This window comes from Alligator mississippiensis, chromosome 1 (assembly GCF_030867095.1).
Source record: "Alligator mississippiensis isolate rAllMis1 chromosome 1, rAllMis1, whole genome shotgun sequence".
Lineage (NCBI taxonomy): Eukaryota > Metazoa > Chordata > Crocodylia > Alligatoridae > Alligator > Alligator mississippiensis.
The window spans coordinates 478,439,988-478,463,403 of NC_081824.1; the positions used below are offsets into that span (position 1 = coordinate 478,439,988).

The following is a 23,416-nucleotide window of genomic DNA, read 5'->3' on the forward strand; positions in this document are numbered from 1 at the left end:
AAAGCCATTTTCATGGAAAGTATAGTGGAGAACTCCTTCTCATAAGTTCAAATGTCTCTCATCAAGAATGTGAGGACCAAATTCAAGTTCCATAAGAGCCCTGCAGAGTTAGGGAAGCTATCCAAAGCAAAAGGCATCCTTCCCAAAATGGAAAGCATCCTGTTCAAATCTGCGGATGACACTAAGATATGGGGAGAGGTGGGCACGCTAGAAGGGAGGAATAGGCTACAACTAGCTCTGGACAGGTTACAGGGGTGGGCAGATGAAAACAGGATGGGTTTCAACACTGACAAGTGCAAGGTGCTGCACCTGGGGAGGAAGAACCAGCAGCAGACCTACAGGCTGGGGACTCCCTTCTCATCAGTGCAGAGGCAGAAAAGGATCTTGGAGTCATTATTGATGCCAAAATGAACATGGGCCAATAGTGTGGGGATGCGGTCAGGAAGGCCAACCACACCTTGTCGTGCATCCACAGATGCATCTCGAGCAGGTCCAAGGAGGTGATCCTCCCCCTCTATGCAGCACTGGTCAGGCCGCAGGTGGAGTACTGCGTCCAGGTCTGGGCGCCGCACTTCAGGAGGGATGTGGACAGCATGGAGTGGGTCCAGAGGAGGCCACTCGCATAGTCAGGGGGCAGCAGGGCAGGCCCTACGAGGAGAGGCGACGGGACCTGAACCTGTTCAGCCTCCACAAGAGAAGGCTGAGGGGGGACCTGGTGGCTGTCTACAAACTTATCAGGGGGGACCAGCGGGGAATGGGAGAGACCCTGTTCCCCCGAGTGCCTCCTGGAGTAACAAGGAATAACAACTACAAGTTGATTGAGAGTAGGTTCAGGCTAAACATCAGGCGCCGTTACTTCACTGTCAGGGCGGATGGGATCTGGAACCAACTTCCAAAGGAAGTGGTGCTGGCTCCTACCCTGGGGGTCTTCAAAAGGAGGCTGGATAATCACCTTGCCGGGGTTGTTTGACCCCAGTGCTCTTTCCTGCCATGGACTTGACGATTTGCTCAGGTCCCTTCCGACCTGACCAACTATGAAACTATGAAAGCATGCCTTAAATGAGGAAAATAGGAGAGCACACAAACTCTGACAGGTCAAATGTGAAAGCAAAATCAGGCAGGCCAAAAAGGGGATTTGAAGAGTGTCTTGCAAAAGAGGCTAAAGTGAATAATACAAGCTTTTAAAATATAATATTTACTTGAGGGCTACATCTCTACTATTCTCCCCTAAGTGAGACAAAAGCACAAAGGACACTTCAGTGAGAATCACACGGTGCTAAACTAATTTAAATTGTGCAGAGAGGAAAAAACATGAGAAACGGTCATCAAAATGTGCCAGTGGTAACTGAATCAAGGTAAAACCAAAGCTTAGCTTAGCCAATCTGGGGTAGTGCTGGTACTCAGGAAAACCAAGTAGGATCACAGGAAATGAAGGCTGAAAGGGCCCTCACCAGGTCATCTAGTCCAGTCAGTGCCAGGTCGCCTGGCCCTCATGAACTTCCTCCCCATCTCCAACCTCAGTTTCCCCTGCTGAAGCTTGAAGCCATTGCTCCTAGACTTGTCCCTGATGGCTACAGAGAAAAACCCATGTCCATCCTCTCTATAACCCCCCTTCAGGTATTTGAAGACTCTTATCAAATCTCACCTCCATCTTCTCTTCTCCAGACTAAATAACCTGAGTTCCTTTTACCTCTCCCAGGCCTGCGATCATTTTGGTTGCGTTGTGCTGGACTCTTTCCAATCTGTCCATATCTTTTTTGAAGTTTGGGGCCCAAAACTAGACATGTTGCTCCAAGCGAGGCCTTACTAGTGCTGAATAGAGCAGAAGAATCACTTCCCTTAATTTACAAGTGACACCCCTGTTAATATAAGCCAGGACGCTCTTGAGATTTGGGGAGGGGGTCTGCAACAAGAGCACACTGTTGGCACCTTTGAGCCACTATCAAAAAATAAAAGCTAGATAATAAGCTTCTTTATAGGAGAAGGAACCGTCCTTTAAATGTATGGCTGCGTGAATGTATGCCTGGCATTTTTCTATGATTCATAGATTCATAGATGCTCGGGACAGACGGGACCTCAACAGATCGAGTCCGACCCGCTGCCTGGGCAGGAAAGAGTTCTGGGGTCAGATCATTTCAGGTCCAACCTGGCATTTTAAACACATATATTTTTGACCAGGGATGGCTGAGATTTTTCTGGATGTGCTGATGACCTCAAGCGTCTCAAAATACCCACAGACCTTCTGACTGGCTGTGTGGATGCGGTTTGGGAGTTGTGGCCTTTCAAAGTCTGAAATTGCTGGAAAGGGCACGTTTATGCAAAAGTCACCAGCGACCTGAGAAGGAGAAACCTCCATCCTGATCCACCAAGAGATCCCTGAGAAGACATTTTCAAGGAGGACGAACCAGACAAGCCATCATCTTTAAAACCCGGAGGAAGGGAAAATCCATTTGGTTGGCTGCTGGCATGTTGGCTTCAAATCACAGCTTGCATGCCTACAACGGCTGTTGCCACGACTCTTGATTGCACATAATGTCATGTAATGCCACCACGCCAGCCAAAATATCCTTACTATTTTTGCCCACTTGACTGGCCACCGAGGCTTAGTAGGCCAGCAACACTGATACGCCGATAACTGCTGGCCATCACCCCACCTGTCAACCCAGCCTGGCAAAGCTGAGAGGGCACCAGGTCATCTCTTCAACCACGTCCTAGCTTCCGGAGGAAGACTGAAACCACCAGATTTTCCACAGCCAGCTTTCTTACATAAATACAGTGCATTCAAAATTTAAAACAGCAAACTGCCCCCATCAAAACTATTGACGGCAAAACTGGAATGCCTAAATGAACGGAAGAGGTCTCTCTTTGGCTCTGTTACTTTTTCAAATGAGATTTTTTTTTTTAAATCGAAGATGGTTTCTCAGTACATTGCTTCCCATGAGATAAAACACACTGCCTACCTCTTTTTGCATTTCTTGAAAAACATCCCGTCCCTACCGCAATGGCCAGTCCGATCGCCTTTGGTGTTCACAGTTTCATAACAAAAGGCGGGGGCTTTTTCTGCCTCTGTAAGGAAAGAAATAAAGTCAAAAAGGTAAATGACAGGGACTGTTCGAGTAAATGCTATGAAAAGCACTATGAAAAGCATACCGGTATGTCTAAGGCTCACTATCAAAGCTTCCTTTAGCAAAATGTGACAAAAGGGGACAGATGCTGATGTGAAAAGAAGCAAACAATGTCATTCTGAGTGTCTAAGATGGGGCGGGCAATTATTTTGGGCAGAGGGCCGCTTACTGAGTTTTGCAAGCCATCGAGGGCTGCATGACAGGCAGCCCAGGGCAGATAAATATTAATTTTCTAAATTTTTTAGGGGCCCGCAGCTGGATAGAATGGCCTGGTGGGCCGCATCCGACCCCTGGGCCACATTTTGCCCCCCCTGGTCTGAGATATAATCACTTGACCATTTTTTCCCTATCAGCACAGAAAATGAATTAATTAGGGGTACCACAGCTTTGTTTAATCTGATTTTAAAAACACTGCTAAGTCAATAGTGTAAAATCTGATCACCACTCAAGGAAGGAAATAGGAATGGGGCCTATCAAAACCTGGCCTGATTGAACAACACTGAATGGGGAGTTACCCCTGAGGGCACGTCGTTTACTTATTCTGCTGGCACATATGGATAGGATGAAAGTTGTTTTAGCAGAGAGGTGAACTAAAGCCTACCCTACCATTGTCTCAAATACATGCTTAATTAGCTGCTTGAGAACTATATTAAGGTCCCATGCTTGACACGGATCTTGAAGTCGGGAGTGGAGAATCCTAATCGATCTGTTCACATTCATCTCTAACTCATTTGTATTCTCAAATGGGACAGTTACAGATGCAAGAGTGAGACGCTGACGTAGCTTGTGGATGAATCTTAATTGCCATTATGGAGTGACAGGGCAGCAGAGGTAGGGACTACATTATTCCATTTGAAGCTATGACATCTGCAAGTTGATTGTTTCCTTGAGTTAAATATGACGTGTTGTACCTATAGCAACCAGAGGGAAGTATACTGATTTCTCCAGGATCTGCAGGTATGAGATATGGAAAGCCAAGGCGGGCATGGTGATCAAGCTGGCAACCAAAATAAAGGACAACAACAGGTCCTTCTATAGGTGCATAGGGAGTGTGAAGAAAACTTACCCAGGTCAGCAGAGAGGCAGCGGGACACCGCGCTGGCAGTGAAGCATGGCGTGAGATCAAAGTGAGATCAAAGTAAAAAAGTGGAGCCGGGAGGAGCCAGAACTGACTCCTGCGTCTGCCTGGGTGTGCTTTATAAAAGCGTGCCAGGGGCAATTGGACGGGCGAGCACCTGGCACCAGGATAAAAGACCTGGCAGGAAAGAAACTGGGGGAAGGAGGAGGAAGAGGAGGAGTGGAAGTGGAAGCAGCTGCAGCCACAGCCACAGCAAGAGTGTCCTTGGTTGGCTCAGAGGAGTGTGGGCGCTTAGAGGCTCCCAATGTGGGAATGTGGTGGCTCCCGTGGAAGGGGAGCATGGCAGAGACCACGAGCTTCCCAGGGATCATTTACAGACCCAGTGTGGATGGAGGATGGCAGCAGCGACTGGGACGTCGGCAGGAACAACAGAGACGCCGCTCTAATGGCGACGGTGAACATCAGGTACCGGACCCGGGGAGGAAACGACGTGGCAAGGGGGGCCGAATCCTGGGCAGAATCAGATGCCGTGTAAGCCAGGAGGAAAAGGGGGCCGCAGGAGACGCTTGGCTTAGATATCACCAGTGACCAACCACTGCAAGCCCCTAAGGCACCGAGCACCAGGGAGGGTCACTACATCGACCCCAACGAACAACAGAACGGTTGGTGTTAGGTGGGGTGTAGGGGAGGCAGAGCCCCAAGAAGACATATCGTAAGGATGACCGAGGGGAGGTACCTTGGGAGGCAGGACCAGACATCGTCCTCCCGATCAAAACCTATTTACCATCAAAGACGTGGCAAGCGAGACCCCTGAGGGAACTGACCCAAGGTCACTCCCAACAGGCTGGCTGTGCAGTCCAACAAGCCACGGCACAGTTCAAGAAGAGCTTGGACGCACAGCGCTCAGGAACTAAGCACAGAAGTTTACAGGAAGCAAGAAAAAATTGGGCTCCTTTGTGGGCCCCCCTATTGAATACGGAGGGGCAGCTCACAGTTGATCCCCATGAAAAGGCAGAGCTCCTAAATACATACTTCACATTGGTATTCCTGAAATCAAATGGGGGATGTTCACCTGTCCAGAGGCCCACGGTATATGGGGAAGATAACAGACTGCATGAAATCAGTCCCGAACAGGTGAGGGTACTCTTAGAGCATTTGGATGTTTTCAAGTCTGCTGGAGCAGACAATCTGCATCCAAGAGTCCTGAAAGAACTGGCTGAGCTTATAGCAGGGCCGCTGGCGAAGCTGTTTGAAGAGTCGTGGAAATCGGGAGTGGTCCTGAACAACTGGAAGAGGGCCAATGTGGTACCTATCTTTAAGAAAGGGAAGAAGGATGACTCTGCAAACTATGGCCTGGTCAGTTTGACTTCGGTCCTGGGAGATATTTTTGAAAAAATTGTCAAGGAGGCCATCAATTACAAGCTGGCAACTGGTGGGGTATTAAGAAGCAACTGGCATGGCTTTGTCAAAGGTAGATCATGCATGACAAACCTGGTGTCCTTTTATGACCAGGCAACTAACCATCTGGATGAGGGACATGAGGTTGGTGTCATTTACCTGGACTTCAATAAGGACTTTGACTCTGTTTCCCACGAGATTCTCTCAACTAAATTGGAGGGTCCTGGGCTGGACCAGTCTACAGTGGGCTGGGTGGGCAACTGGCTTAGAGGCCGATCCCAGAGAGTTGTAACTTGCTGCCCATGGACTTGATGATCTTGCAGGTCCCTTCCGGTCCTTCTTTCCATGACTCTATAGACAGCAAGATTATTCTAATTCACTCAACTCCTGATAGCCCAGACTCTGAGGTAGTTTATCTTCCAAACCTATCTTCTCTATTTCACTTAGTTGAGTTAACAGATCTGAAATAAGAGGAAGAACTTAATAAACTACTTTTGGTGGCTAAAGACGGAGAATGCTGTTGTCTTGGCTATGCCGTAGCCATCGGACCAGCAGTTACTTGGCTTTATGTCCTGTTTTATCTTTCATAGCAATCTGTGATTAGAAGGAAAGATGGGGAAGCCAAAAGATGATCCTGGCTCCAGTTTATCACAAATGCATTTAAGTCAGATTGGCTGTGTCTTTGTGCTCTAAAGCAAAATCTGGGACATTCTGTAATAGATAGGTCTATGGATGGATGATCCCAGCATTTGAAGAACTGGCATTTCACTATTCTCTTAAATGGCTGCTTCTGAAATCCATTTTTCTGCAAGACTGATGTCTATCTTTGCTTCTTGGTCGTGTATCCAGTCCACCCTTTCTATATGGTCTGCTCCCAGTACTCTGCACAGGCCACTGCTTCTGGGGTTGGTGTTGCCACATCTTGTGGGGTGCATTGTGGTGCTCCAGGGCATCTCAGATGATCCATGGTTTGCTTGTCCTGACAAACACATTGGTTGGTTGCGTAGCAGCCCCGTGGTTTCATGAGAAAGTCGCATCTTCCGAGACCCACTCTCAACCTGTTCAGGCTCTGCTATGTGTGCCACTTGTAGTTGGAGCCAGATGCTAACTCTGCACTGGGGGGTAATTTTTTGCTGGCTCCGTTCAATAGCTTTGTCATCTGGTTTCTCCCATTCTTTTTGCCAGAGGGTAGTTCTGGTTGATCCCGGCGTTATGGTCAATGGTACGGTAGAGGACAAAAAGCTATTTTTCGACGAGAGGCGACAGTGAGCTGGTTGATGTCCATATAGCAGGTGGATGCCGTTTGACTCTTGTACCTGCTGGTCAATGTAGCCTGCTACTTTCATAGGATCATAGACAATGAGGGTGGAAGGGACCTCAGGAGGTCACATCTAGTCCAACCTCTGCTCAGAGCAGGACCAGCCCCAACTACATCATCCCAGCCAAGGCTTTATGTAGCTAGGACTTAAACACCTCTACGGATGGAGAATCCACAACCTCTCTGGGGAACCTGGTCCAGTGCTTCACCACCCTCCTGGTGAGAAAGTTTTTTCTTAATATCCAACTTAAACCTCCCTTGCTGAAACCGTAGGCCATTCCTCCTTGTCCTGTCATCTGCCCCCACTGAGAACAGTCCAGCTCCATCCTCTTTGCACCCCCCTGCAGGGAGTTTCCTCCTGATGTAAGGGAGCATTACGCTAGATAGTGTATATAGGCATGTTATTATGTGTATATAGGCATGGTGGGTTTTAGGCAGCCTGTTATAATCCTGCACGTATCATTTAAAACGGTGTTGATATGTTTTCTGTCTTTGCTATATGCAGGGCTACATGAGAGAGCTTGCACTTAATGCAGTTCCTTCCTTGTTTATGCCCACAGGGCTGCCTGCGGTGACACCGCACTACATTGTGACGTGCTAGAAAAAATCGGGGAGCCCAATGAGTTGTTTTGTGTTCACTCACTTTTCCTGCAAGTCCCAGTGTCCATGCAGCATAAAGCCGCTGGAGTGAGTCCTCAGTCAAGATTGAGTGTATCTGAAGCTACTGCTAAGGAGGGTTGAAAGCTGCTCTCTGCAGATTGCTGAGGCTCTGCAATCTAAATCTGTTCTGTAATTATTGCCAGACAATAATTGCCTACTTTGAAGGCCTTCAAGAGACATTTGGATGTTTATCTTGCTGGGATCCTATGACCCCAGCTGACTTCCTGCCCCTGCGGCAGGGGGCTGGACTCAATGATCTTCCGAGGTCCCTTCCAGCCCTAATGTCTATGAAATCTATGAAATGTATGCTACAGGGATCTCATGTCGAGAGGCAGCCATAAGGTGCTACCAATGTAGCTGAACCGAAGGGCATGTCTACACCGTACTCAAGCCCACACCCTGCCCTCAAACTCCTGCTCTCATGTGCCATGCCCAGAAATGCGGCAGTGAAACTGCCCCAGGGGCAGCCCCTGCCGTCTCTGCCACGCTTGACTTATCCATATAAACAACAGGGAAGCGTGAGATACGGGTCCCGACAGATTTTCTCATACGATGAGTAATGTATGTACAGCGGTTTATGGAGAGGTATCGGTGAATCTCCTGCCTTCGTAAATGTGTTTCCCCTGATGGAAGGCATGTAGTAACGTCTCTGGGACAGCTGAAAGTCCAAAGAGAGGAACTCTGGACTAGAAATGATCCTCCCTGCCTAGGGAAGGAAGCTCCTACTAGTGTGTCTGACTGAAATAGAGGAACATACATCATTTAGGCTGAGAGCTGCACTCTTGCATTGAAAGGGAACCTATTACAGTGCCAGATAAATGCAGGGAAGCTGAACTTCCCAATGAAGGACATGAGCTTCCTCAGGTGTAACATAAGAGAAGACATCCATCCTTTTTGGGGGTAAGAAAGCATCTGGAATCCTTCCCTTTTGATTTCCCTTAGGATCTCTCCTAGGTCCCCGCCTATCTCCTTGGCCCTCTCCTAAGTCCCCTCCTATCAGAGGAGTGTTTCCAAGTTCTTGGGTCTTGGGTCTGCTGTTCTTGGGTCTTGTAGCAAATTTGAGACTTAGTCTCAGGCCAGCAGTTGGTTCTTGGGTCTGCTGTTCGTGGATCTTGTAGCAAACTTGAGACTCAACTCTCAGGCCAGAAGTTGGTTCTTGGGTCTGCCATTCTTGGGTCTTATAGGAAATTTGAGACCCGAGTCTCAGGCCAGAAGGTGATTTTTGGGTCTACCGTTCTTGGGTCTTGTAGCAAACTTGAGACCTTAGTCTCAGGCCAGAAGGTGGCTCTTGGGTCTGCCGTTCTTGGGTCTTGTAGCAAACTTGAGACCCGAGTCTCAGGCCAGAAGTTGATGCTGGAGTTTGTTAACCTTAGCACATGGCTCAAAGTATCCTCTTTTCAGATGCTGATACTGAGAATGCGGCTGCTGCTTTTGACTGTAATTGTGTCGCTGCAAAAAATGAGTCGAAAGTGAGGATAGCTAATGGTGGCTCTGATTATTGGTAACATCTGATCTCCTTCAGTGTTATTACACTTTCATCAAGTACACCATTAATGGACTAGGTCATTAAATAACAATTCCCGGAGATGGAAGGTAATTAATTGATAATATATTTGTCTGAAGAGGTCAGGACCCCGAGGTGTAGAAACACTTGCTGGTATTGTTTAGGCCCCATAAGTCCCTCCTTTCCAGTAGCCTGTGTGATACAATAGTAGAAGATTGCTCGCTTTCCCTTTGGATTGCAGGGGGATCCTTTTGACCCAGCGATGGACATTTTATCTGCCCCCTTATTGAGGGAAGGTTTCTACATTGCTGCTGTGGTTTGGTTCTGAGTAACTATGGGGGGATCAATAGGGCAATCTAGCCCGTGAGAGTATCACAGACCCAGAGAAAAGTAGGGCTGGAAGAGACCTCTGAAGGTCATTAAGTCCAACCCTTTCCTCCAAGCAGGACCACCCCTTTCTAAACCATCCCACTGAAGTATTTCTCTAATGTGCTCTGAAAAGCATCAAGGGCATGTTCCAGTCCATCAGGAGTCGGCACACAATCCTGGGTTTTGCTGTCTGCAATGGTGTGGTCTCTATATGCTTGCTTCGCGGCCCCCTCTCCTTTTTGACAAGTCCCATATAGCAGGTGAGCAGGTTCTCGAGTCTCCACGTCCTGCGTTTCGCTGGAGGGCCGGCTTCAGTCACAGATGCTCTCACTTACCCCGTGGGAATCGTGGGCACGCATCCAATTACAGGGCATTAGAAAATAACAGTTTGGATCAGAAAAAGGTTACCTTCCCACTCCACAGGCTGTCATCAAAAAGTGTCATTGGGGTTTGCTTTGCTTAGTTCAGGGGACTTTAATATACAGCCCACCGAGCCACTGGACCCAGCCTGGAAAAGCCGGAGGGTTTGACAACAAGCACCTACTTCTACCCAACCCCTGGCTACAGTGGGGAACCGAGCTGGGGCCGGGCAGCATCTCATTGCACCCACGCTGCAACCAGGAGCGGGTGGAGGGGAAGTGCGGAGACGCTGCAGCGTCCGAGATGCCGGTCCCAGCTGCCTAGCCCAGCCCAGGTGCCCCTGGTTGGAAGCTGCACCCGCCCTGCAGCTGGGGAGCAGGGCCTGGGAGAGGCAGTGGTGGCCCAGCTCCTAGCTCGTGGCTCCCGCAGGGGTGCAGGCAAAGCCACCCACCACCGATGTGCCACCGAAGCCCCCCCCCAAGCCTGCATTGCACCGGTGCCAGGTTGATCTGGCCTGCAGCTTGTGAAGGTTGCCAGCCCCTGGTTAAGTTAGGACTGGCAATGCCAAGCGTCCTTCAGCTGCTCCCTCACTTACAACCTTCCTCTTTCTCAGTGTTACCTGCCAGTTTTACAAATGTCTATGCATCGTAATACAATATTCCTGGCTCCTTCCCCTATTGCTCTCCAGAGACGCCTTATCAGACTTTCGCCCTTCCCCCTCATCCTCCCAAGGCAGACCTCCAACCCTCGTCCATCCTAGACAAAAGGATGTGCCAACTGGAAATAAAAATGCATAATAAGAATTTTAAAATAAAAACTTCGGAGGGTCTAAACTACTGGTTCTCAACCTTTTCAGACTCCAGGAGCCCTTCAACAAATGCCAGCTCTCAGCTTTCACTTGTTTTATTGACTGCAGAAAAATACTAGAGTGATTGTTCTGCTGCAAAGGGCTCCACGCCAGGACACCGCTGGCCTTGACGCTGCGGTTTTGACACTATATAGATTGCTATTTGGAAAATCTGGGTTTAATTTGGGAATCACGTTTGCATATCCAAATGTACAACACACTGCCTGGCACGCCACGGCACCCTTGAAAGGGTCTCTTGACATGGAATAAAAAGCTGATTTAACTAAAATTGCCGCGCTATTCAGAAGAACTGTCACATAAACTGTATGGTAAACAGTGAGCAAACACCATCGCTGCCAGTGGGAGAAGCATGTGAAAATTAAGAGTATTAAAATGACTTGGTATATTAACTCTTCAGGCCAAAGCAAGTTTTTAGGATTGCATTTTCCTACCTGTTACCCTCCCACAATGTGTGAGCTGGCCTTCTCATCTCCTTCCAGCTAATTCGATCCCGCTCCCTCTCCTCCTTAAAACAAACCCCTCCTCTCTTACTAATTGGTGTCTCACCTTCTGTAAATACAGGGACTCCCCAGCTACTTTAGCAAGCATCTAGCCCAGGGGTAGGCAGCCCCTGGCACGGGTGCCAGTGTGTGACACTTGAAGGCATTTTGCTTGGGGGGAGGAAACAGCGATGCCCTTTAGATAACTATGGTGATGGGGGCTGCCGAACGCCCAGACATGTTGGTAGGATAATAGCTAGGGTGAAGTCCAGGGGGAAAAGACATTTCCCAGCAAAGGGGAAGCAGGATCAAATCAAACACTGGGAAGGCAGGAATCGTGGTATCACACTCCAGCAACCACATACGAGTCTCCCTTCGCTGTTGCTGAGTTACCCCACTGCCCTCCCCAGGTCCCCTACTCCCCCCCAAAAAGTGCATGCAGAAAATGATTCAATCTGCACCTGGCAGCCATTTAAGAGACAAAAAACTTCCTAAGCGTTAAGTATTGCTACTGTATATATCGATATCTATATCTATAGCTATATATATACACACATATACATATATACATATACATATACACATATATATACACACACACACATACATAGACATGTATTTTAACAAATAAAGCAAGCCTTGCCTTGGCCAAATAGGACTTTGCATTGAATCTTGTGTTTGCGGCATTTCCCTTGGAAGCAAAGGTACGAGTCGCTACACGGGGTGCCATCCTGTTTGATCATGTCCTCCGGGCACAGCTCTGACGTCCCGTTGCAAAACTCGGGAAGGTCGCACTCCCCGCTGCTTTCCCGGCACAGCCGTCCTTCTTTAAGAAACTGTTAGAAACAGTAGCACAAGGACCTGAAAGAGATTCTTGCAGACGAGCTCTCGCACGCGCTACCATTTACTCTTAAAACCAACCAGGCACCCAACAGATCAGGAAAAAAGCCATTTCTTATATGCTACGTGGTATAGGCAGTAAAGGCAAAATGACTTCTTTTTTATTTTTATTTTTTAACATCTCTTTCTTGGCCTTTTGCTGAGCTTGTTTCAAGGAGCGCTCTCCAATTTCTGTCTTTATAAGCATCCTGATTGGTTTCAGCTCTAAATTGTAGATATACGACTGCATCGTTAACAACGGGCCAAGTCAAGCTGGGCGACTGCCTGTATTTGTTGTCTTCTGGCGGGCTGGCTGAGGCTAAGGCCAGGAGGAGAAAATCACAGGGAAGTCAGACGGGTATGGCTCTTGGGCCATCTAGTCTGACCCCTGCTCCTTGTTCAAAAAACTCCCCCAAACTCCTCATCCTAGACAAGCGTTCGTCTATCTTCAGGAAAAATATTCATGCACCCCCCTCATTCAGTGTGCAGCAGCTGAAATGATTAAGGGGAGAAGGAAAGTCCCTATGAATTTTCAGCACCTCACAACAGTTTCTAGCATTATGTACTCTGGTATAAAGGCAAGGTCCAGTCTGCGGATCCAGGCTACGGACACACATCCACCTGCAGCACTACCAAGTGCTTCTGCACAAAACAAAGCATCGACTTGCTCACAACCCCCGGCTAGCGTGGTATGATGAAGTTGTGCTCTTCAGCCAACGGACTGCACTTCTGATGCCTCCACACCAAGAGGAGTCTTTGCTTACTGGGGAAGCTGGGGAATAGCAGCAGTGCAGAGACAACCCCCAGCAACCCCCAGGGTAGCAGATGTCTGCATTTGACAGCTTCCACCACCTTCCAGGAGGGACAGACGCTGCTCCGGGTCTGGGTCCCTGCTCTGGTCATGCAGCAGCAGCTGTCTGAGACAGCCCACCACAGTCGTGCGCTTGCACTGCTTTTGTAGAGCTACGGGGGCTGCGGACATCTCACCTGTAGCCTTGCATGTGCAACGTGCGTCTCAAAGCAAGGGAGCCAGCAGGCAAGACGTGGCGCTTAATTCTGTTTCATCCTGTTCGAGTTCCCGAGAAGCCATCAATGCATTGACTCGGGTAACAGACTGTTATCTTAGCCAGAAGACCAAAAAAACCCCCAGCCAAGTGAGGAACTGAACCCACCCCTTTTGTGGAAATGGCTTTTCGCACTCAGAAGGATGGAAGAGGATTGAATGTAGGTGCTTGAGTCCAGCTAAGCGTCTAGCCCAAAACCTCTCTCTTCTGGAGAGCTAATCTGCTGAGCTGGTATACCAGGGTCTCGGACATACATGATTCAGGGTGGTGAAGCAAGTCACAGTGTACTCTGAGACTCTTAAGGACAAGATTAAAGCCTGCTCCCATGGATCGGCACATGCTCTAGATCCCACGGCTGCTGTCCTATCGAACAGAAAGCCTTTTGGCAATGGGAGCTCCTTGGCTTTGCAGGAGGGGAAACTAATTGCAAAGGAAGAATTCTGCATAGCAAGGGAGACAGAAAGAGGGATGAATGGGCAGAAACCGAGGGCTGCATCATCTCGTTTGCTGCTTGGTGTCTTCGTCCTTGTGCGTTTTTCAGCGATGAATTCGCGTCGTATTTGCAAGTGTTTTGTTTTGTCGGAAACCTTAAGAGGAGTCTTATGCATCTCCTCTATCGGCTCTAGAGGGTTCAGCAAATCACAGGGAAACTTCATACTCGTGGCTGAGTACTTCTGGTTGCCGAACGACTGGGGTGAAGGGAAGAGAGATCATACCAGTTCATGTCATCAATTTTTCCCCAAAACTTTTGCTTAGTGGCCAGAGGGAGCAGCCTAGATGTGCTGCAATGGGAATGCTGCTCTTTTCAGGGCTCCTGTCCATGCAAAAAGAAAGAAAGGGCAGCAGGGATCTTGAAGCAGAGGAAATGAGAGGAGTTTCTCCCATCACAGGGACTTCTGCTCTGAATCCTTTACGTCCTGGCTCAGCGGTAGGGCAGGCGCACACACTTCCTGCCACTCTCGGTTGCCTCTTGCAATGAAAGCCATGCTTCCTAAATCAGCGGTAATGTAAGAAGTCTGGGCTATTAACGTCTTTTATTGAGGGATTCTTTACTGGGAGATCTTGCCGTCACCTGTGTCTCCTCCAGGTGACCTGAGGGATCTCAGAAATCAGTCTAGAGGGGGCAGGCGGTGCTGTCTTTTCTCTAATGGAGGCATTGCGTGGGAGCTGGACTAGACTGCTTTCTCCTTATGAGTGTGGCTGTCTTGAGGATATCTTTAATCTGCAGAAGAGAAGACCGAGGGGGATTGAATAGCAGCCTTCAACTCTCTGCAGGGGGTACAAAGAGGATGGAGCTGGGCTGTTCTCAGTGGGGGCAGACGACAGAGCAAGGAGCAATGGACTCAAGCTGCAGCAAGGTAAGTCGAGGTTGGATATTAGGAAAAACTTTTTCAACTTTTTAAGCACTGAAACAGGCTACCCGGAGAGGTGGTGGGCTCTCCATCCTTGGAGATTGCTTGAAAAAAGCCCTGGCTGGGATGATGTAGTTGGGGCTGGTCCTGCTTTGCGCAGGGGGTTGGGCTGGACGTGACCTCCTGAGGTCCCTTCAGCCCTCGTGGTCTGTGATTCTACAAGGAGGCGTAAGCTCATACCACCATCGGCGAAAAAGGAGCTCCAAGTACGGAGGCCAAGCAAGAACAAGAAAGAAGAGACGAGCAACAGGGGGGGAAAAGAGGAAACCTCTGGAAGAAGAAAATTGTGGGAGACTGCTAGCAAGAGAAGTCACTCGGAGCCGTGCAGCGCCACTAACGGCAGAGTGCTCTGGAGAAGATGGGCCGGTCCTTTCACCCTCGCACCAGTGACCGCAGCTTTTGTTGCCATCGCACACTGAGTGAAGGGGTCCTGATCCACCTACATGCTATTAGTGCACATGCCGTTTGAAAAAAAAAATACTGAAAATGAATCACATTGACTTAAGATGCTTAAAAAAGGCCATTAAATAGCTATTTTACTCAAAGATACAGAACTTACCATACATTTTACTCACCTGACATTGTTTACAGCAATGTCCGAAAACACAACGAGCGCCTGGCTTTCTTAAACAATTCGACTGGCAGCATTTCTCCTGTAAGCATAACTTGAAGTGCAAGAGGAAACAGTGCCTCATTAAAACATAAAAAGCTCCATTCAAAAACTGGTCTTACAGTGCTTTGTTTTACCGAATGCTGTTAGTACGATTTATTTCAAACAGGAATGAACCTTAGTGACATTGTAAGAAAAAGAAAATTGCGGTGGCCCAAACCATATGGAGATATTTTAAATGACTGTAATCTAATGTAATTCATTTCTTTAAAAAACTGCAAAGTACTCAGGTTCTATAGAAGTACCATGTACATACTAAAAAATACTGCAACATTTTGTCAGCGATGAACAGAGCAGCTGGAATATGGGTGAATCTGGCCTTGAGTTGGCAATGGACTTATTCGCTTAGAGGGTTGCTAATGAGCCTGATGACATGCCTCTTCTACTTTCTGTCTGCGCACAAAGTTTCCTAGGGACTGAAATACTCCAGTTTTACTAACATCGCTGAGTTCGATATAGCCGTATAAGGCTGAAACCTTGTCCTGTGATATTCAAGCACAAGGCAGGGTAGATGTGCACCTTATAGACTAACCAAAGTAGATCTCCTCTCTCTCTCTTGCTCTTTCTCTCTGTTGTTATAAGCAGAAGCTGCAGAGCAGGGGTGTCAAACATACAGTCCACAGGCCAGATCTGGTCCAACGAAGCCCTAAAATTCAACCCATGGATCTTGGACCAACCACGGGCGACTGTGCGCTGCATGAGGGGTGCGGATATGGTCTGGTGTGTGCTGCTGGTGGGGCCCAGCAGGGCTGGATTGGGCACACTGATCAGCCCTGCATGCTGGGCCAGCACTTTGGGCCAGTCTGGCAGGGTGCTGCATGCAGCATGCAAAAGCCTGACTCTCTGCACCATGTGCAGTATGAGCCCTGGACTGGCACCGACATGTGCGTGGCATGTGGGGCCCATCCGGGACACATGCTGCCAGTGGTGCCCTGCCGGACTGGCCCTGCATGCTGGTCCAGGGCCAATCTGGATCAAGCCCACAGACTGGCATCATGCGCAAGAGCCAGCATGGGCACCGAATGCAATGCATGCTCTGTGCCGGTTCTGTGCGCAAGCCCTGGACCAGTGCCGGTACCAGGCTGCACACCCTGGACTGACCTCGCGTGCTGGCTCAGTGAATAGAGACCATCTGCAGAACCGATCCAGTCTGCAGACCAGCTCTGCACCCTTCATGTGGCTGAGGCTGGATATGGTTCACACCCCTGCTGTAGAGCTTGTAATTAAATTGAAGGAATACGCCTTCTGTACCGGGGTGGCTGTGCTAGCAGCCCGGTTGCCCAAGTAGCAGAGACAGCCTCTGTGCGTGGCACGCAGCAGACAGGGGAGGGAACAGGCAGCACAGCAGCAGATATAGCAGGGAGCAGAAGGCAGAGCAGCAGACTGGGCAGCGGAAGAGGGTTGGAGTAGCCCTTGGGAAGGGTGCTGGGCTAATTTGCAGCACGCCAAGAAGGTAATTTCGTACACCCTGCAATTTCATATGCCACTCATATGTCACTCCAAATGTCAGAGCTGCAATTTTGGTGCAAATAGGCTGTGTTCCTCCAACATAACATCCCACTTCAAGTGCACAACTCGACTCAGCGTTTGCCACGGAGACTCAAACAGCACTTCTAGAGTCAAAACGCTACGCCCTCTCTTTGCGCTCACGCATTTGGAAGCTGGGTACACGTCATGGGCCGCTACCCCATCACTGAAGGAGGGAGGGAGCCGGGGAGCAGCTGCCTGGCTCCAGTCCCCTGGAGAGACGAATTGTGGCAAAGTGCCCTTTAATAAAATGACCGCCTGCCCCAGATGCAGCCGGCCCTGTGTGGCCAGTGATTGACAGACCTGGGGCAGAAGTAGTGGCTGTAGGGGAGGGGGGAGCCACGGAGGAGGGTGCCAAGGCTACTCTGGGTCCTAAACCCTTCAAAGAAGGATGGCAAACAGCATTGGGGGCTATGGTGGAGAGGGCCAGGGCCCAGACACGAGCCCCAAGAAGCTTGAAGGTTGCAAGCAGCACCTGGGGGGTGAGTTGCTGTCAGCTGAAGGACTGTAGCATGTGGCAGAAAAGACTGAGGGCTCAAGCCCAGAGCCCACCAGAGCAAGACTGGAGCTGGGTCCTGGGACAGTGGATCTCGGTGGGAGGGACCCACCAGACTAGAGCGGGCCAAGGCCAGGGAGCCTCAGCCCAGACAAGGATCCAGGACCTGAAGCGAAACCCCCTGATCTCTACAGGCAGTCTTCCAGCCAGCAACAACACCAAGGCGTGGAAGGCAAGCCAACAGGGTGGGACCCCGAGGGGTGAGCAAGGCAGGACCCAGGCAGCCACCGGGGAATGACTTGGCCGCCCCAGGGCTGGACTTGCTACAGCGAGACACAAGAAATGAACTAAAAAGTGTGCAAAAACCGAAGTCGACAAACTACGAACTGTATGTGACCCGCAGTCGCACTCCTCCGCTTCTCCCACGACACCGTCGCCGCACTTGCTCTCCGGTTTGGGTCGTTTGGCTTGTGAGATGTCAAGCAGGCAGCGCTTGCTCTGTTTACTTATCAGGTTGTAATATTCTGCTCTGGTGCAGTTACTGAACCCCGTGCAGAGACTGTAAAGCAACAAAGTGCCATAAGGACAGCACGCGCGGAAGTGTTAGCAACACGGTCAGGCAGAGACAAGGGGTTCCCAGCGTGCCTCTGAATTTCCCAATGGATAATCATTGATCCAACTCCCTAGAAGGTCTTCCAATGTCTGTACCAGCAGGGCCCCACCTTTACCCTCCCTTGGGCCAGATGCAGCGCGGGTCCCCCAGCACACCTGACCCACAGGGACCTACTTAAATTGCACAAGACAAAGGGTCTTCCATGGAGCTGGCCCCATGTGTGGCATAGTTTTGGAGTTGACAAGGTGGGCCAAAGCAGCCCTCAGGTCTTGTCTTGAGTTGAGAAATTCCCTGAACAGTTTCCAGCTATGCGAACACTTTAGTTTCAGTGGAAAAGCACTTTTTGCAGAAAACCAACTCGCTGAAAACTACCTGGCTATTTTCGGGCTCTGGTGAGAGAGCAGGCAATTCTGCTAGGACAAACCGCTCCTTCCCTGGCCACAGAAACTACTGAAGCAAGGGCTGTCTGCTTCCAGGAAGATACAGTCACGACCAAGCAGGCCAACGATGGAGCCCACCATCAGTACAGCTGCCCTTTTGGGTTGTAAAACTGGAAATTGTTCTGCGAAGCAAGTGATTGCAGGCCAAATTTGGGGAAAGCAGCCCAAAAAGAATTATTGAAAAGAAGCAGAAATTTCATGTAATTTGTTCCAGTTCACTTAATTGATTCTTCAAATGCAGGAGGACACTTGACCACGCACAAAGGAGGAGACAAGAACATCGGCAGCTGCTACTTTCTGGGCGCATCTACACAAGACGCTTGATGCCCATTGGACTCACCCCACTGCGCATGAGCGCAGCTGGCAAAAACCATGCTAATGAGCAGTAGATTAATCTGATGAAGATTAGGCAGCACAAAACGTGTTCATTTGCACTAATGCACAGTAGACTTAGTCCAATAAGCAATAAGCGTCCCCAAAAAGTGTTCATTTGCGCCGGTTATTACAGGTACTCAATGTAACGCACCATTAATTACAGTGCATTAATGAATGTGTAGGTGCACCCTCTGCTGCCTACATGTTGTGCGGTGCAGAAGGACTATGCCATTTTGGGGTCACCAGAGGCAAGCGGTCCGCAGGAGAAAGGGACTATTCTCCAGGGTGACCTTATGAAATAATATGGATTAAATTAACACAAAAACAAAATCAGTGCTCACGAGTTTGTTGATGACATGATGCATCGTCCTCCACAGGTACAATTGCAGTAGCAGCTTCTGGAGACATTTGCTTTAGCATTATCGTGCGTGAAGCCAAGAGAGTGCCCTGTCTCATGTGCCATACTGAGTGCATCGTATAGCACTGACCTAGACGCTGCCTGTGCAGTGAGGCAAAACAGATGGAGGAAAAGGAGTTAAGAATGCTATAGGAGTACAAAAAGCAGTCAAGGGCAAGGTGCTAGACTTCAAAGTTTTGTCTGAGATTACATTAGCAAACCAGATCATTATACAGTAGTTGCAGTTCTTGCACAGTTGCCGAACCCCTGAGAACATTTTCAAAATAAGTCACCCCAAATTAAGCAGGTGATCTGGAGTCTGCTCCAGCTGGTCTGGGACCAATGCTGCAGATCCTAGAGCTGCTGGAGCGGGCACCACATGCAGCACAGTCCAGATGGAGCAGGAGCAGCACTGCAGGGTGCACGGTGCTGCACGCGGTGCTGGCTCCAGCCAGTCTGGGCTCTTCACTGCACATGGTGTCTGTGGCGCGTGTCCCAGAGCAGGCGCTGTGTGCAGCGCGGTCCGGCAGGGACAGCCGCTGTGTGCAGCCTGGCACTTGCCGCAGCCAGACTGCATCGCACGTGGTGCCCATGCTGGTAGCTCTGGGACCTGCACCGCATGCGGTGTGGGTCTGAGGCTGAGCTGCCGAGTCTGGTATGCTGGAGTAGGGAGGGGAAGGTGGTCCACGTGCCAGATCCAGCCTGCACACCAGCCCCGCGTCATGGGTGTGCACTGTGCCCAGTGTGGGTCTGGTCAGACCCAGAGGCAGTACCGGGGCTGGATAGCGGGGCTCTGTGGGCCACATCTGCCCCGCAGGCTGCATGTTTGATACCCCATTCCAACGTTTAGTTACCCTCACTGGTAAAAATGTGCATGATTTCCAGGAGAAATTAATTTACCTTTAACTTCCAGATGCGAGTCATGAAGGCTTTGTCTGTACATTCAAAGAGGCCTCTCCTATTAGAAATCTTTCCCCCCATCCATGCAGTTACAGTCATATCACCTCTTGAACTTCTTATGTTTCTCGCTGTCTGGCAGGAGTTTTCAGACTCAGTCAGTCTTTTTGCTCTTATCTGGAGCTGGACTGTTTGAAGAGCAGCCTTCAACTCCCTGCAGGGGGTTGCAAAGAGGATGGAGCTGGACTGGTCTCAGTGGGGGCAGATGACAGGTCAAGGAGCAATGGGATCCAGCTGCAGCAAGGCAAGTTGAGGTTCATAGATTCATAGACATTAGGGCTGGAGGGGCCCGCTGAAGATCGTCAGGTCCAGCCCCCCGCCCCAGGGGCAGGAAGTCAGGTGGGATCAAAGGATCCCAGCAGGATAAACGTCCAAATGCCTCTTAAAGGAGTCCAGAGTAGGTGCTTGCACCACTTCCGGCAACAGGCTGTTCCAGGCCTTGGGGGCTCGGACAGTAAGGAAGTTCTTCCTTATTTCCAGCCTAAAATGGTCTTGGAGGAGTTTGTGACCATTCGACCTTGTCATCCCTTGGGGCGCTCTGGTGAACAGACGTTCCCCCAGATACTGGTGGTCACCCCCGATGTACTTGTAGGTGGCCACCAGATCACCCCTGAGCCTGCGCTTTTCCAGGCTGAAGAGTCCCATAGCTCTCCACCTCTCATCATAAGGTCTCTGATCATGCGCGTGGCTCTTCTCTGGACTCTCTCAAGCTTCTCCACATCCTTCTTGAATTGTGGGGCCCAAAACTGGACGCAGTACCCCAGCTGCGGCCTCACCAAGGCCGAGTACAAGGGGAGAATGATGTCCCGGGGTTTGCTTGAGAAGCATCTATGGATGCAAGCCAGCGTTTTGCTTGCTTTACCAGCCACAGCATCACATTGAAGGCTCATGTTCATCTTGTGGTCAACCATGACCCCCAAGTCCCTTTCAGCCGTGGTGCTAGTGAGCGTAGCACCACCAGCCTATAAACGTGCTGAGGGTTTTTTTCCCCCAAGGTGGAGAACCTTGCATTTTTCAGTGTTGAACACCATCAGGTTTTTGTCCGCCCATTTTCTGATCACCATCCTGTTCTTGGGTGTGGACGCTTTACCCCGAAGTTTGACGTCATTGGCAAACTTGGCCAGTCCACTTCTGATACCAGTGTCCACATCATTGATGAAGATGTTGAAGAGTATCGTCCCAAGGACAGAGCCTTGGGGGACCCCACTGGTGACGGCGCACCACAATGACTTACTTCTGTCGACTACCACCGTCTGGGTCCAGCCTTGGAGCCAGTTCCCCAGCCATGAGACCATGATATAGCCAAGGCCGCAGTTGGCCAATTTTTCCATGTGGAGATCATGGGACACCAGATTGAAGGCCTTTTAAAAATCAAGATATATGACATTAATCTCTTCTCCCTTGTTTGGGTGATATGTCACCTGGTCGTAGAAGGAGATGAGATTGGTCAGGCAAGACCTACCCGTGACAAACCCGTGCTGGCTGTCCCTCAGGATGTTGTCATCAGCCAGTTTGTCAAGAATGGTCTCTTTGATATTTTTTTCCAGGTTGGATAATAGGAAAAAACTTTCTCACGAGGAGGGTGGTGAAACACTGGACCGGGCTTCCCAGAGAGGTGGTGGGGTCTCCATCCTTGGAGGTTTTGAAGACCTGGGTAGACCAAGCCTTGGCTGGGATGATGCAGTTGGGGCTGGTCCTGCTTGGAGCAGGGGGTTGCACTAGATGTGCCCTCCTGAGGTCCCTTCCACCCTCATTGTCTGTGATTATATGACTAACGCTTTCATTTGCTATTTGGTGCTCCTGTGAGATACCGTAAGGACAACTGCAGCTCAAGCACTTAATTTAGTTATCAGCATACTCTGGGGAAAAACTTTTTCCTAAAATTCAGTCTGAAAACATGGGGTTGGCTCGTTTGCAGGGTCAATTTATAATCAGAACAATAGGGTAAATGTGTAAAGAAAACATCCATGCCACTGAGCCTCAGCATACTAAGGAACCCAGTTTTACAATAATGAACTCATCTTCTATGATTCGTGCTGCGGTCACTATTTAACTTACTTTGACAACAGCTACAGAAGGATGATGTTTGCACAGCGATTCTCCAAGTGAAAGTCCAAACAGTCCAGGGTAGCTTCCACCCCTATAGCACAAAATACAGGAAAAGAAAAGGAACGTCAAAAGCTGACATAAAATGGTTCTCCATTACCTGGAAATGCATTCAGTCTAATTAACAGATTCAGGAAACATGTTCTACTTAATTAGGGAAGAAGAAACTCTTCTCTTATAAATGTATTTTCTCGTAACACAAGGGTCAGGCCATCCCGCCTCTTACTGTATAACATCAGGTAGTCAGAGCCAATTTGAAACATCTCTGAACTTTCTCCCCCTGTCATGCAAAGAAAGATGCCTCTAAGTCATCGAGAAAGATGTCTGTGAAAACAGAAAGCTATCTTTATTATTGGCAATTGGTTTGTGATTGGACAGTAAAAGGTACAGTGGAGACATTCAAACGTAACAGCTTAGCCAGAGCCCAATCGCCAACCAACACGGTGAAGTTCACATCGTTTGGTAAAAAAAAGGACAGGTTCGGATTCATCTATAAGCCGATTACACCAGGATGTAGAGCTTGCTTCTATTTGGGACTGGCTTCCCCTCCTTGTTTCGTGTATCGGGAGCAGCCCTAGAAAATAGCCTCCCCTGGGACTCTATAAGACATGGGGAAGAAGCAGGCACCCAATTTCTCACTAGGAGGGTGGTGAAGCACTGGAACAGGCTCCCTAGAGAGGTGGTGGACTCTCCATCCTTGGAGGTTTTGAAGACCCAACTCAACAAAGCCTTGGCTGGGATGATGCAGTCGAGGCTGGTCCTACTTGGAGGAAGGGGTTGGACTAGATGTGACTCCTGAGGTCCCTTCCACCCTCGTTTCCCTGATTCTTTGATTGTAAACCAAATGCCATACATCAGGGTGCAATGGGTGTATCTCTAATAAGTCAGTGAGTGGAGACAGAAAACAAATGAGCAGGCAAAGTTGCATTTTGGTGCTCTCAGTCCCTGACACCTAACTCCTGAGATCAGCCTAGCAGTCGGTTATAAATAAAGCAGATACCGTGACTGGGAAGATCAAGGGAAGGTCTGAAAAACTACTTGCAAGTGAACTCAAAGTTACATCTACCAAAGCTTTGTGCAGCTGATGTCCAGTCTGCAATGCCCAGTGGAAATACCATGTGGGCTAACAGTCCTCCTTCAAGGCCTACAGGTCACCAAAGTTTTTCCAAGCTCAAAAGCTGCTCTGCAACCCTCTAGAGCGAATGTTCTCCAGAGACAGAAAACCTCCTGTAGCGGTGGGATACGTCCGAAGACTGTTAGACATGCAACAATGACAGGGGAGCAGCCATGAAAATGCAAGCTCTGATTTCCTAGAAGGGGA

The 23,416-nt window shown here is 49.4% G+C and overlaps 1 protein-coding gene across 1 annotated transcript in view; it reads right to left on the reverse strand.

Annotated features, from left to right (window-relative positions):
* Positions 1–23,416, reverse strand: part of LOC102566994 (disintegrin and metalloproteinase domain-containing protein 20) — a 55,269-nt gene that overhangs the window by 18,187 nt on the left and 13,666 nt on the right. Inside the window, exons 7-12 of the mRNA XM_059724717.1 lie at positions 22,048–22,129; positions 18,977–19,134; positions 17,595–17,766; positions 15,090–15,179; positions 11,803–11,995; positions 2,961–3,066 (exon numbers count right to left, since the gene is read on the reverse strand). Coding sequence (XP_059580700.1) covers positions 2,961–3,066; positions 11,803–11,995; positions 15,090–15,179; positions 17,595–17,766; positions 18,977–19,134; positions 22,048–22,129 — 801 coding nt within the window. The remainder of the gene's footprint in view (positions 1–2,960; positions 3,067–11,802; positions 11,996–15,089; positions 15,180–17,594; positions 17,767–18,976; positions 19,135–22,047; positions 22,130–23,416) is intronic.